We start from the raw sequence: 16,307 nt of genomic DNA, 5'->3' as shown, positions 1-16,307 counted from the left end.
GGTGTGTGTCCAGCGTGACAGCTGTAGAACCATGGTAGCCAGTGTTTGAAAGGTATTAAGGTATCCTCATGTCTCCTTCTGTCTTAGGCTTTCCTTGAATGACCTGTGACCTCCCAAAGTTGGGATAGGCCCACCAAAGCCAGCAGGGAGCCTTTTGTGGCTGGAATTTGGCAAGGCCAAAAGGAGTGAATAGTAATGGAAGAACAGGTTCCGTGTTAATTTTACAGGAGACAGAACCCTTGTCTGAGATCCACAAAATGGTTTTGAAGACATTTTTCCTCTGTCTAGATGATGGGTTTAGATAAAACATCCAAGAAATAGTCAAAGTACAATTCATTTGAAGATGAGCTGATGAAGCACCATACAAGAAACGTTAGTCTCCCTAACTGTCCCTGAGCAACAAGGGCAGGCTGTTCTGCAGGAGAAGGCAAGTTGGGGGCCAAGAGTCACATTAACTCCCGCAAGAGTTGGGGGCCAAGAGGCAGGACTCAAGATGTCACCAACAAAGAACTATTAAGTCAAGTTAGCAAGTCAGGGTGAGGACCATGGTTTAGTGGGAGACTTGGCAGTGTTATGTTTACAGTTGGACTCAATGATCTTAAAGGTCTTCTCCAACCTAAGTGATTCTCATCTCTGGAGACGGTAACCACAGGGTATGCCACAGGCCAGTGATCTCCAGTCAAGTATATTGTGACAGGCAAATCTGAGGGCAAGACATAAAGTCAAGTCTATGGGTCAGGGTCCAGATCAACATGTTAGATGGCACAGGCAAGACTGAAGTGCAGCTGCAATGTAGGTCAAGTGGGGACCAAGAGTGAGAGCCTCAGCAAAAAAGCAGCTCCTAAGGGAAGAAGCAAGGAGACTGACAGCTTTTTTCGTAACAGCTTTTACTAGCAAGCTGGTCTTGCACACAACCAGCTGAGATCCTAGAAGGTAGCAGAGTGAGCAATTAATTACAGGAATAATTAACGATTGAAAATTTTGGACTTGCTGTCAAAAGACATTCTCTTTCTAAAAAGAACTACATTTTAGTTATTAATTTTAGGTTTTGTGATGTGGCTGACAAAATCGCAGGTGGCATGACAAAAATCAACATTTGCCTACCAGCTGTATATTTCACCAGAATTATCAGAGTAGCTACGAAAACGTGGCAATTAGTATCTGCTTAAACTATGCATTTTACTCTTAAAACAAAGCACCATGACTCATCGGTTTATCTGAGGATGTTAGATGTAATAAATTACTGCAGATCAACACACAGAGAAGCAGCTGAAATCTCATCTACTTCACTGTAAAATGGTAAATGACCTTTTCTCTTATGAAGTTCCAAGGTAGGAAAAAAAACTACATGCAAGGACTGCAGTGTCTCTGTTGAACTGTGCAGTAGATACTTGCAGAAGGCATTTGCTAAGCTGTTCATTTTAAAATAGTGGACAATATGAGTGTCTTCACGTAGATAACTAGACTTCCAATAATGGTATCTCTCCCCCGAACAATGAAATATACGTTCCCTGGGGTGAAAGGCACAGTTTATAACATTCAAAACATGACAAGCCTTATTTCTACATAAGGAATCTCTCATAGCTCCAAAAAAAATTTAGCAGAGTGAAAACTGGAAAATAGCTGAAGAAAAGTCAATAGCATTTCTCTACAAATTTCAAGGTCATTTCTCAGATTCCCAAAAAAGCACTAAAAGGGCAGCATCCCACACTTGATGGACCTCTGGAGTTTTCCAAAGGGGTAAATTGAAAAGCTGCAAAGAGGGCTAACCAGCCACCCCTCTTCACAACTCCATGTCTACAGGGCAGAAGCTCCTAAGCAACTTTTGAAACCGTGAAGTATTATGAAAGAATAACTCCAGGACTTCAAACAAGATGCAGGATACTAATGTAGTACACGATCCATTTGCAGGCAAGGAACTGAATATCTTTTTTACCTTATAAAAGCACTGGTCCACAAGGCATATATGAAGCCTCTGTACCTCCTATCACTACCCCTGCTATTCTTTTTTGATCTACAGGTCTTGGTCGTGACATAAAAGTAAAGCACAGCAAGTGACTTGGATAATAAAAGCCTGGAGTATCTGCTCTGTCAATATGTGCTGTGCAAAGAATGTTCCACAGTCACTTTTTGAGGCTCACAAGCCATAGGAAGCAGGAAATCATTTTACCAGTAGCTATTACATTTCTTGGCTAGTCTATTGTCTCAGACCTTTTTTCAAAAAACACAGTGGTGTGTTTAGCACTACGAAAGCATCAACTGAATCAACAAGCAGTGTGAAAAGGAATCAAAAGAGGAAAAAGAGGCAATTGCAGCCATGCAAACTGGAAATTGTCTAATGAATTTATTGAAATGTTTGCAGCACTAAAAAAGAGGGTCCAAGAATTATAATCCAATGTGGGTGTGGAAAAAGAAAAATAAAGTAAACATCTGGAAAATAATATGTTTTTATGGTATATCCAAAGCAATTGAAAATAAATCTATCCACTTTAATGCTTTCTAGGTGCCTCTCACTTACAATATCATCATCTTCTTTGCCACAAATGACAGATACTTCTTTGGCAATACTGCAATGAAATACCTGTTATTACCAACTATAGAATGTGTTAAAACTTGTGTAGTACCTCTCCCTAAAAGGAAATACTAAAATCCATTTCTTCTTTGTTTTCCTAGTTAATAGAAATAATAAAAACCAGCATGAAATAGGCTGCATTAAGATGCTTCCAAATACAGTTGAAGTGAATGAACAGTATAGTCAGCATTAAAGCAGAGTAAATGTCAGAGACACATTTACAGAACATGCAATGATGCTATTAAGAGAATTAGTCTATTTAAAGAAGTGGAAAAATCTTTGGGGTAATCCAGCAGCTAGTGCAGTCACTGAATAATGGTTAAAGTTTCAGTGAACGATGGTTCAAGTTTCAGTTGTTCTACTCATACTGCCAGGAATTATTCTCTATGATTCATTTACATGCACTTAAATACACCAATTATTTTTTTTCCCCTTAGAGAATTTCAGAAATTAAATGTATGTTCTAGAGAGTGGAAAGAATACTGTTCCATTCTAGCCACCACTTTTATGACAAACTAATCCTTAAGAATGTATATACAGAACAGGAAACCTTGCTGTAAAGAACTGAAAAAGATAGTTTAGCCCTGATGGACTACGCTTTGCAAATACACCCCTAGTAGGGAAATTGTGGTGAACTGGGACAAGCCCACAATTTCATTCTGAATACAACTCCTTATCAGAACTTGTCCAATTCAGAACAGCAGCTTCTTCTGAAAAAAATGTTTCAAAGACCGTTCTTGTTAAGAATCATGAAGGCATAGAAGAGGCAGCAGAATACCACATCCCAACATCAGTGCAAAAATCTAAATGTATTAGTGAGAGTAAACAAAGACAGATACTGAAATCCGTCTATAGCCCCTGAAGTATTAATTTCTGAGGCCAAAAATAACCATCTCTGAACAACCATTTATTGGATCTGCATGGCAGGGTTTTGGTAGCGGGGGCTACAGGGGTGGCTTCTGTGAGAAGCTGCCAGAAGCTTCCCCCATGGCCAACAGAGCCAACGCCAGTCGGCTCCAAGGCGGACCCGCTGCTGGCCAAGGCCGAGCCCATCAGCGACGGTGGTAGGGCTTGTGCATACCTTCTCTAAAAATAGATGTTGCTTTAGACACTTTGCAGTCCTCTGGTGTTAAGGCAGCTCTAAGAGAGGTTATTTAGCATAAATGAAATTTCAATTGTTGCACCCTAGCTTTCATTTAGAACTTTTGTAAGTTCACATAAAGACTTTATAGTTACATACACTGTGGGTGGGTACTTGTGGTTTTGTGTTTTTTTTTTCTCTTTTTTCTGAATGCTAACATACAAATGTGCCTGTTGATTGGGTTGGAACTGGAAGGTAGGGAGCCCCGCTGGAGCCGTGCGTGAAGAACTGCAGCCCGTGGGAAGGCCCCAGGCTGGAGCCGTGCGTGGGGGACTGTCTGCCGTGGGAGGGAGCCCGGGCTGGAGCAGGGGCAGAGGGTGAGGAGTCCTCCCCCTGGGGAGGAAGGAGCGTCTGGGACAGCGTGGGATGGACTGACCAGAATAAAAAGAGTAATTGTAATTTTTAAATTATTGACCTGCGGTGCTATTATGAATTTTTCTGACAAACTTAATGAAGCAAAGGTGTATGTGACACAGTGATTTTTGAATGAAATCATTTAAAAACACGGTTCCACATTAGATTAGAGACAAAGAATAGAGAAGCATATAATTGAAAGTATTCCACTTTAAGCTATTCTCCCTAGCTCCTCTTCTGCTAAATCAGGCTTCCTACTTTGTCATAGAATGCTAATGCTAGATTTCACACATATTTTACCTCTTTCACATGTAGCATTACACCATAATCACCACTAATATTCATTAAAAGTATTTCAGGGACTCAGAAATAACAGCACTGAACAGCTACTGTGGGTAAGAAGGATAACTGAGACTGAAAAAACCAAAAGGTACCATAAATATTGTATGGTCTATTTTCACCAGTGGATGACTGATGTATGATGTAAAATTACTATGTTATTAGCCATATGAAATTTATCAGTGAAATGTGCTTTCTAAAACATGGCATAGCTCCAAACCTAAACTAAGATGGCTGGACTATCAAACATTACTGCCCAAAGCAGGTTCTTAAATTCATATTTTGGATCCTTAACAAGTGACCTGCTTTTTGTCAACAGTCTACACTAAATGTTTCTGTATCCAGGAGATTTTTGTACAATACTGTTAATTTTAAATCTATAAATATGTACCAAGTTACTATTTTAAAATGCCATTTATGAGAAGTGACTCAGCATGAAAATAATAAAGAAGCAATTCTAAACTGTAGAATTAACAGAACTACTTCTAAGCCTCCAGGTAGGAACCAGAAACTTTTTTAGATGTTTCTTGAAATTAAAGTTCTAGCTTTTATTGAAATATTGAACCTTGGGGGAAAATCAATTGCAGACTCTTAAAACAGATATCAGAAAATATTCTTCTTATTGCCATGGTGACCTGCTAGATAGCAGCTCTGCTGAGAGGGACCTGGGAGTCCTGGTGGACAATAAGCTGACCATGAGCCAGCAATGTGCCCTTGTTGCCAAGAAGGCCAATGGTATCCTGGGGTGCATTAAGAGGAGTGTGGCCAGCAGGTCGAGGGAGGTTCTCCTCCCCCTCTACTCTGCCCTGGTGAGACCCCACCTGGAGTACTGTGTCCAGTTCTGGGCTCCCCAGTTCAAGAAAGATGAGGGACTCCTAGAGAGAGTTCAGAGGAGAGCAACAAGGATGATAAAGGGACTGGAGCATCTCCCCTACGAGGAAAGGCTGAGAGAGTTGGGCTTGTTCAGCCTGAAGAAGAGAAGACTGAGAGGGGACCTCATCAATACATACAAATATCTTAAGGGTGGAAGTCACGAGGACGGAGCCAGACTCTTTGCAGTGGTGCCCAGTGACAGGACAAGGGGCAATGGGTACAAACTGAGACATAAGAGGTTTCAGTTGAATATGAGGAAGAACTTCTTTACTCTGAGGGTGACAGAGCACTGGAACAGGCTGCCCCAGGGGGGTTGTGGAGTCTCCTTCTCTGGAGATATTCAAAGCCCACCTGGATGAAGTCCTGTGTAACATGCTCTAGGAGAACCTGCTTTAGCAGGGGGGTTGGACTAGATGATCTCCCGAGGTCCCTTCCAACCCTTGCGATTCTGTGATTCTATGATTGTAATATCATCATGCTTACATAATCCATTTCAACTTCTTCAGTGACTGGGCAACCTAAACCTAATGAAGTGACAACGGGCACCTATGTAATTTTCAAATCACACAGCTTTTGATAACAAACATACGCTCCTCTTGCAAAATTACTATTATTCTCATAAATAAGTTGGAACAAAAATATCTACATTATTTCTGGTGTTACATTTCTGTAAGCAAAGAGTCAGAAACTTGGAAGAATTTGAGTACTACTTGATGGGATTTCTTGTTGATATAAAACCAATTCACTTGCCATTATAGGATATGATTCAAGGGGACACTTACCTTTTCATTTCTCTCTATCTGAAATCACAGTATTCCTGTATTTCATAGCACTCTCTATAGGAAAGACATTAAAGAAAACTAACAGACTCACTGAAAGATTTGGATTGAATGGGGTTTCTGGAGATCTATAGTCCAATATCTTGTTCCAAACAGGGCTAACTTCAAAACTAGATGAAGTCACTCAGAGCCTCTGTGGCCCAGTAAATATGATTTTCACCATAGCACCACAAGCTCTGTATTCAGCAGAGGAACTCCAGACTTCTCTGAGCTTGCCTGGGCCTGATTTTCAGTCATGGCAGCAGTTGCCTGGTGGCCACATGCCTGTGGTCTCCCTATGTTGGCTTCACTCCAGGAGTGGCCATGGCAGGGGGCTGGCACCCCTACATAGTCACTGCGGGACAAACAGCCCCGCCGGGGACACAGGGCTGGGGGAAGGCGGTGTGCAGCTCCCAGGCTTTGCTTGGGAAGCAGGGAGAAAGAGGCAGGCTGTGGCAGGAAAACTTACTAATACAGCCCCAAGTGGAATAAGATGGATGAAGAAGGGGGTCCAAACCGCCAGTATTTCCCTCCTCCTGACGAAAAACTTGCGACACTGACAACTTGCTATGACACCCTTGCTTTCTGCTCAAGTAACATCGGTATAATTCCCCTTAGTACCCAGACGGGCATATGGAGAGTAGCACTCAAAATCTTTTTTATGGACAAAAAGGAAATAAACCTGGTAACACACACCCCCACACATATATATAAAGCCAAGAATTTATTGTTAATTTATAGTTATTGATAGTACAACTGAAATCTTATTAGTCTAATCCAAGAATCATTATAATTCCTGCTTTACTTATTAGAGAAAAAAAAAGAAAAATGAATAAAGAAATAAATACTTCTATAATAAAAAAGCAAAGTCCCAATAGTAATAATACAGTTTAAATTGTTACACATACACTTCCTAGTTTCTAAACCTTTTTCTAGTAAAAGGCTCACACTTTAACTGTTTCTGTGGTTCCTAAGGTTGGTGGCTTCAGCATCTAGACTCCTTTGTGAGGAAGAGCATGATGCTGATGTTGATGCTGATGGTTACTTCTTCCTCAATGTAGGATCTCCCTGGGGTAATTTTTATACGTATGATAACACGCATTTATACCTTGCTCTTTGTTGGTCTGCAAGTCCATTCCATATCCAAATTTAATTTATATGGTGTTTTATATGTGTTAGAACTTGTTCTTTGTTCCCCCTAATGCCCACTTTTTTCCAGGTCCAGGTCTGCATTTATTTAACTGACCAGTGGTGAACTACCTATAGACCTGGGGTCTCCAGTGCCAGGCCTGTGCCCCATCTCTAATCACTGCATGCCTGTATTCCTCTGCACTGCATTCTGTGTCTCCTCTTCTTAAGGCTTCCACTATGACGCCAGGTCTCTATTTTTCCACGTTACGTTACAGTTGTAAATATCTTGTTTTTCACAGAATAGTTGTTCTTTAGTATTATCTATATAAGAACTATGATTGTACCATGCCATAAGTAAAATTAATTAGCTGTAGCTACTCTGTCATTAAAAAAATTGGTGTTACAGCTAAATCAAGTAAAAACGAAGGGCCAGGACAGCCTTAACCCTGAGGCCTTGCAAACTCAAGTACAAAGCACATGGCAATGGCAGTACTGTATTGTGGGGCTACGTGGTTGCAGATGACTGAGGATAATACCAGAGAAAAAGGGGATGTATTAGATTTTCTGCATAACAGTTTTAGCTGTATTTACGCTTTTCCATGTACATTAGATAATGTGGACTGTGACTCTTATTGTAACTGAAACACTACTACTAATTGTTGTATTTTCATTAGACGTTAAGACTTTAATTAGACTAACAATAGATTCTGAGCTCTGTATTTATAGTGTCTTCCCTTTTGCCCACAATAAGAGTTGAAACATAACAACTTGTCCAGTTGAGTCTTGAAAATCTCCCTGCATGCAGATTCCACCACCTCTCCAGGCAGCCTTTCCCAGTGCTTAACCCCTCTCTTGAGGAAGAATTGTTTACCTCCTTCCAGCCAGGATTTGCACTGTCGCAACTTGTGCCTATTGCCTCTCATCCTTTCACTTGTGTGCCTTTGAGAAAAATCTGATCACATCTTCTCCATAAACTCCTTCAGGCAGTAGGTGGATGTTAGGTGTCCCCCCCCCCCAACCTCTTCTTCTGCAGGCTAAACATCTTGAGTTGCCTTAGTCTCGTTATCTGTCATGAGCTCCAGTCCCCTAATTACCCCTGTAACCCTTCAGTGGTGTCTCCCTAGTTTCTGCTTACATGCTCTATCCTGATCTTCCACATGGCCCACCATGCAGAACTTGGCATTTAAGTTCTTCCTCAGAACAGGCTTTAATTCTGGTAATGACATGTAGATTAACAGAAAGGATTGACACCTCACCTATGCATATGTGTACGAACACACCTGGAGTAGAAAATAGATTCTGAAATCTAAAAAGACCAAAACTAGTTTTTGTTTTTCCTGCTTACTAGCCTTGAAGCTATGTGGGGAAAAAAAAAGGAAAATAGGGAATCCTTTAGAAAAACTATTCTATGTTCATGAAATTATTAGTAGGTTACATTTTAAAATGCATTAATTGAACCTACAGGAATCCACATTTTATATAGTAGTTCCAAATAATATATTTCAAATGTTTCTGTTCTTCAGAAATGTTTCTGTTCTTCAGCCTCAAGTCTCACAAATGTTCTCTGTTTTAGATTAATTTAAAACCAAATTTGAAGTATTTCAGTTCCTGTAATGAATGGTATTGCTTCACCATGTTTCGGTGAAAAAATTAAAATCTCACTGAATGATTTGAAACCTCATTCATTTTCATCTGCTACTTGAGTGTTGTTTCTAAAACCATCATTACACTGCCTCCTTTTCAAAGACAGCATTTTAGAGAACCCACTGAACACCAACACCTTACGAACACCTCCCTGCGATGTTGTAAGAATTTCTCAGTGTATGTTCCCATGCCTCATGATGCAAAGCACCAGAAGAGAGAGAGAAGAGCAATTATGCTAACTGCTTGTCAGCGTTAAGATCTTGCACTCAGTGTTAGTGAGTCATTACCCCTACAAACTGTCAGCCAGGCTGTATCAGTGAGACAAATAATGTTATGAGAGGCTATTATTTTAAACATATATCTTGAAATTAGGCTGCAAATTAATAGAGGTCAGAATAGTTTCACATTTCTCTTATGCATACACTGAAAAGATAGAAAAGCTGTGTGAGAAACACCAAAGTGGGTGCTGAAAATACTGCCTTCTACCACAGGACTTTAAAAGTGACCTCACAACAATGTATGCTAATGGAAATAAAATCCAGAGTGTCCAGTGTTATCAAACACAGCCCTATGAAGCCACAGGTCATAAAGGTGTGGTTCATAACACGCATAAACTTCTACACATCCACACCTGCAGCCAAACACAGATTACATAGGGTAAACCCAAGCCAAGCCTGAGTATGACTCCTATGCAATCTGAAATTGTGAAGGCCCTGGGGGGGCACTGACTGGCCTTACTGGCCCTGACCAACCTCACCTGGGTTCCACCCTCAGCCTCTGCCCATGGCCCAAGAGCCCCATTTCAGCTCAGCCTGAGCTGTGCTGTAGGAGCAGGCTGTGGTTCCTGGACTGACTTCCCGGCTTTACCTCAGACCTGCCTAGCAATCGCTGGACCTGATCCTCAGCTTGGCCTCACCACTGCAGACTGGGCTGGTATTCTGGACTCTTGCTCAACCCTGGATGCCAGCAACCAGGTTTGCCCAGCTCACCTGGTCCTGTGGAACAGGGCCCTGGCTGGTGAGGTCCCTGCCCTGCTGGGAGGTGTCACCACCCACGGCTTCCTATCCTTTTGGGAGCAGCCAGCCTTTGCTGTGCCCTAACAGAAATACACAGTGGTGTGGGTACAATATGTCTGACTTGTCCCTCGGTACATATACACATTCTCCTATTTCACCAGGTACTCATGTACGCTGGTCTCACTTGAAAACAATGAATTCTGTGTTTCTCTTGAGTTCTTTGGCATAAATGTCGAATGGTAATTCGATATACTTATCTATTGATACAATCAAAATGGTGCTCTCAATAAGGCTATTCAAAGACACAAAAAAATCCCAACTGAAAAACAAGTTGGCTGCATTTGTATGATACTACTTTCAAACAAATTAAGAGGAAACCAATGGAATAATTTGGAACATAAATTGTACATCTTTCAAAGACAATTGTAAAAGACATGATGTCCATGCTCTGAACAAATTTGCAAATTTGATCTGGACCCCTGAGCATTTAGAAGCACATCCTACACTCTGCACTTGTACAAAAGTAGCCTGTGTTACTTCTCACTGAAGTAAATTAGATTTTTTTTGTTAAAGAGATGTAGAATCAAGGGTCATGCTACAACCTTTCACAGGCTAATAAAGCTTGTGATCAAACTGCATGTTTTTTTAAAATGCACCTGCTCCTACTGTTGCAGTGTATCCCAATCCTCTAAAAATAGCCAGCAATATGATTGACTTCCTCCCCAAATACTAACAATGTGGATGATCTTCTGTATCTTCTTGGTAAAACAAGCAGTATTAAAATACCGACTAATGTACATCCACTTCTGATACAAAGTTTGCAAACAAAGAAGTATGTTAGACCTGGGGAAAAAATAAAACCAAACCAACTGATCAAATTAATTCTCATTTATCTTTTCACATTTAAATATCTAGCATTCATAAGTGTGATAATAAGGATGTGCGCCTCCTTGTCTTTTTGGTTGGAAAAACTGCAACACGAGATGAAGGACATATTATAGAGTTGAGAGGATAAAGGCTAAAGAAATCTATATAAGAAGGTCTGGTGAGCTAATGGTTCATCAGAGGTCAAAAAGATCACTATCATTCATTGAATACTTGACTTCTTTTTAATGAGACATTGATCCATCTGTTCTTAATCCAGACCTCCAACACACTACCTAGAGCTGTGCAGATGTCTTAACTAGTTTGATGTACTTATTTCTATCAAAACACAAATATGACAACAATGATGTCCTTCATTATTCTATAACAACAACAATTTCTTAATGAAAGATGGCTGTTGCTGCTTTACAGCTTGCTGAGCTCCAGCATATTAGAAATATAGCTCCTACAAACCACAGAGAGGAAGCATCTGGCACAGAATTCCAGATATTTTTGCTTCTCTCCATTGTCAGGTTCTCAACCATTTTTGCAAGACATTCAGAAGTGCCAGAAAACCAAAACTACTTATGACTTTCCATAGAAATTAGCAGTGCTTAGCAAATAATACCCATTTACAGAAACCACCAGCTAGCCCTATGTCTGTTCTAACTACTGACTTCTACAAGAAGCATCCTTACCCCTTTCAATTCACCAACTGACAGTGTCCAGAAACACACCCTCCTGATTCTGGCAGATACACCAATGCATTCCCTATGCCTGTAGGAAAAAGCGACCAACAGTAGAAACCTGGGCCCTTCCTATGCTCAGGAAGCTAAGCTAAGAACTCAGGTCTCTCCTGAATAAGGGAGACCTTGATGCCTGCTATGAATTGTGCTGTTTGATTATGGTCTGCATACATCCTTCTGGCAGCTGAGACCTAAGCACAGGGAACATCTTCTACAAAGCCACCGTGAGCCTAGGAGCCATCACATCAGCCCCACATCATTGGAGACTGCCCAGTCTGGAGTGGTACTGCTCCCAGATACCTGGCATTCATTGCTCTGCACTCACAAGCTCTCTCACTAGAAATAATTTGGAGACACTCTCACCCATATTCTCAACAGATAGTAAAATGTACATTGTGTACTATCAGTTATAAAGCCTACTGATTCACTGAACACAGCTCATGGAGGCAGAGGTGGAAACATAAATGACTGCTCTTACACAACCTCTCCCACAATAGTACCTTATGCAGATTTTGCATCTAACTGTCAAAGCCTGCCTCTACTGTAAAACACTTTCTCCTTACAACTACCTTACATGTTTTGCATCACCTTCAGCCAGTACGCAACCCAGGTGCCCAGTGGAATAAGGCTAGCCCTCTGAACACACATTGCCTGATGAACTCCTTGTACGGACTCTCCATTTGCTTTTTCTGAAAAAAAAGGTGTTGGCGATGGATCTTGAAAACCTTCATTTAAAATGGCTGCAGGTGTTTGTGAGACAGACATGACAATTAAGGTCAGCTGGGATGTACAATGTGTACATCTCCATGCACTTTTTGTGACAACAGCAATGTGTCAGTGAAGGCCCTATTCTCTGACCCTTAACAGTTCATAGAAGTTTGGGCCTGGTGACCTTCAAAGCAAAATACACCTATCTATCTTCTTTACTACTTGATGAACTAATTTGTATTTCAAATTCTCTTAAATGAAGAACCTGTCTGTCAGGATGATAGGCACTGTACAGAACTTGCAAAGAGAAAAAGAACTATATAAAGCAATCAGAGAAGCTTTTTATTCAGCTGCTACAATAAATGACAGATAGTCTCATTATGCAATTCCCCTAGCTCCTCTTAACATATCTGACCCCTAGAACTATATATCACATGATTCATCAGTATTGTAGTTTCAAATATTTTTCAAAAACAGTGCAGTAATACCTTCTCGCAGTGATTTTGCAGTATTGGTCTTGGGCATGAAGAACTGATGATTCCCAAAGCACACATGTACATCTCACTGCTCATTCAGTGAGGACAAATGAGTGTGCAAACACAATCTATATAGCATTTTTGACTTTCTATCATAAAATATTTTCATAGAACTAATGAAAGAAAACATGTACTTGACAATAAAAATAATTATAATACCTTCTTATATTCAGATGGTAATCGTGCACAACACTGTTCAAAAGACTGCATATTTCATTAAGTAACTTTCAGTAATTCATTAAGTGTTTTTGCATTAGCAAACTGGATTATATAGTGAAGAATAGGGGGATAGCGTGAAAACAGCAAAACAGATCCAGACATGGGGGTGTGACTTTACCTGTTGCCTCTTCTCAAATTCTAACTTGATGCGGGATTTGATGCAGTTGCATGTGTCCTGATACGTCTGCTGCAGTGCAAGTTCCATGAGGTGTTTGTGGTATGCTCCTGCCAAGTTTCCGCAGATAAAAATGATTACATTTGCCAATATCTAGGGGGTTAACAAAAGAAAAAAGTGTCAGGGATTTTATATAAATAAACTAACAGAACATAATCCTAACATGAAATGAAAGGTTGATGCAGTTATGTATTTTTCCTGTGATTGATTTCTAGCAAAGGTTCACCTTTCCAAAAGGCTTCTCAATTAGTGGCGAAATACCAAGCAATAATACCATTTTTATTTAAAATTAAATAGGAATGATAATGAACAACACGTTTGCCTATTCAATGAGGTATACATTTTCTGAAAAAGAAATTCAGTTTGTGTTATACACCCACTGCTGAGTATTAATTAAGTGGGATCATGATCTACTGATGTAAAACAATAGCTACAGCTCGTAATAACGACATCAGAAGCCATGTTATTGCCACGCTCTTTTCCAGTGCCATATGATTAAGGTGTGAAAAGTTTCACCTATATCAATGCCTGACCTGCATTTTCTCTCAGCCTGACCCACTACTATCTGTCAGTCAGCTATAAATATTAACCTTGGTTAATTAATGGCAAGCAACACCTGGCAACAAGATCTGGCATGTCTCTACTAGATTATACTCTTCACTACTACCAAAACCCTGCATTTGCCTAAAGCACAAGACTTAGTCTATAAAACCTAGGGTCAAACTCAGTGTTCACGACAACACATGGACATGAGAAATAAGTTCACTTAAAGAATTCAGTTTTATTTATTAATTGTCTGGGACCTTTCAGAGAAAGTAAAGAGAGGAGAGAGGCCTTTCCTGTGCTTGAACTTCAAGAAGGACAGAATGCTCTGCAGAGACATATTTACCCCTCCCAGCTCTCTAGAAGTGGAAGAAAACACAGTAATGAAGCCAATTCTGAATTCAATTAAAAATAAATATTAAAAGGGAACTGAAGTTGAGATACAGCTGCAATCTGATCAGAGCATGTCTCTATCTGTAAGGCCCTAGTGTATCATGTCGCCTGGATTACAAGTACTGCATGATGTTGTAGTGCTCATGGTCTGGAAGGGAAGGAGGAAGAAAGGAGTCTAAAATTCCATTAATTCTCCACAATTAATATAATCATGAGGTTTATGATAGATTTCCCCAGTGATCATTCATGGTTGGTTTTGGTTTACCCATGTACCAGGCAATCCTTTGTGGACTGCTAAGAGTGAAGAGCCAGAGATGTCAGAAGAAAAGTCCGACAGCATGCTCCCATGGTTCAGAGGAAAAGAGAGAAATTGTCCTATTAACAGAAATCTATCTCCTTGAAGAATACATTTTATCCACAAAAAAATACATGAAGTTATTAATGCACACTTTAAAATAAGAGTTTTAAAGAAATGCTTTTATTTTCCTCACAAATTATCACATCATTACAGGCAATACCTGTTCCTCCATCTGTGATATGCCTGACATCTCACCTCTCGTGGTTCCACAAAGCTAAAAGCAGGAACTATACACCTTTGCCACAAAAAGGATTGATATTTCCAATTTGATAAAGCTTCTCTTTTTTTCCCCTAAAACTTTAACATCATGGCATTGTAATGTTTCTAAAAGCAACATTTGAGTTCTTAAAATTTTCTAAAATACATAAATGTAAAAGCAAGAAGAAAAATCTACATTTCTCATTTTCTCCAAAGAACCTCTTTGATGAAGTAGAGGGATAGGAAATCATTTAAGTGAAACATTTCACAATAGCCAATAATTTTTAAAAAACCACACAGTGTACAGAAAAACATTTGAACTCAAAATACTTTTATATTTCTCTGTAGATCGCACCTGCTTGATTCTGGTTTGATGTCAGCAACGTCACGGTACTCTTAGCAAACATGGATTATGGAACAAAGATCTCGCGTGAGATTACAGTGCAGGGTTAGGGTGTTCCAACTGGCAGTCACCGCTGGGTTTTGAAATGAAATTATGAAATGAGAACCATTGCCTGAAAATAAAGATTGCTGGGCATAGAAAATTCTCAGATATGCAGTGGGAAGGTTTAATAACAAAATGAACACTGATCTGAACTGAAATCAGCAGTGTGCTGTCAGCATCTCTGTGTACGGATCGTTGCTGAAAAGCTGCACACAAACTTAGTAAAGGTGCTGTCCAGCTTCATAGAGCTATAGACTATTTAAAGCAAAACTTCAGGAATATAACCAATCAAAATTAAACAGTATACTGTGATAGGTAGATGGAGGAGTAGATTATGAGTATCATCTTCACAGCCATAGAAAAACAGATTACAGTTTTATGACTGAACTAGCTGAAGTGAGAAAATAGATGGAAACAAGTGACTGACAGGCAAGGAAGCTAATTAACCAGGCTTTTCAGATTCTCAATGGGGTAATTCAGCCCACATGAAGCTCTGTGCTGGCTTCCAGTACCTGAATTAGGCTGTTCAAAGACAACTCAGATTCTATCTCAGCCATTGCCTTACTTAGTGTAGATGTAACACATAAGTGTATAAGTGAATATGTAGATAGAAACTGGTTCAAAACATCATTAATTCTTCTGGCTAGCATGGAGTTCATTCAGAAATGTGTCACTAGGGTATTAAGTCAGAAGAAAAATTACAAGAAATGGATTAACTGGTTTCTAACTCAGACCAACAGATTTTTTGCCTGTATGTCGTCTGGCTCAAGTAAATATTTCTGTATTTGTCCCTGAAGAGATATTGAGTGAAATACTTATCCTCCACAGACTGTTCAATGGAAAATGCAATTAAGATTGCTAAACAAAATAAACAACATATATACTTCTTGATGAGTATCTCTCTTCTCCTATGTCTTGCATTTTCTTCTGAACTGCAGTCTGGTTTCAAGACAGGAGATGGAGATGAGCTCCATCCCAGATTTGCTCTGAAGTCCCATAGCCTTTCTCCTAGAAAGAACAGGTTCAAAGTTTTCCTCAGTCCAAAAAAATGAACTGAGCTTCTCACTTCCTAAGCAAATACTCTAATCAGTATACAACTGTACAAAAAATTCCTCCTGTTCAGGCATCCACTCTGAGAAGACTCCATGCTGTGAATCCTACCTGGACCAAAGCACCTGGAAAGAAATCCTGAGTCAGAGCAGTCTTCTACCTTGTCATTTCTCTAGGCTAGGAC

General features: G+C 39.9%; 1 protein-coding gene across 1 annotated transcript in view; it reads right to left on the bottom strand.

Annotated features, from left to right (window-relative positions):
- Positions 1-16,307, bottom strand: part of ADCY2 (adenylate cyclase 2) — a 212,722-nt gene that overhangs the window by 109,916 nt on the left and 86,499 nt on the right. Inside the window, exon 4 of the mRNA XM_009638721.2 lies at positions 13,080-13,229. Within this exon, the coding sequence (XP_009637016.1) occupies positions 13,080-13,229 (150 nt within the window). The remainder of the gene's footprint in view (positions 1-13,079; positions 13,230-16,307) is intronic.

This window comes from Egretta garzetta, unplaced genomic scaffold (assembly GCF_000687185.1).
Source record: "Egretta garzetta isolate BGI_Z169 unplaced genomic scaffold, ASM68718v1 scaffold264, whole genome shotgun sequence".
Classification (NCBI taxonomy): domain Eukaryota; kingdom Metazoa; phylum Chordata; class Aves; order Pelecaniformes; family Ardeidae; genus Egretta; species Egretta garzetta.
Note: the sequence above shows the minus strand (reverse complement) of the source record. Positions and strands in the feature narration are given on the sequence as shown.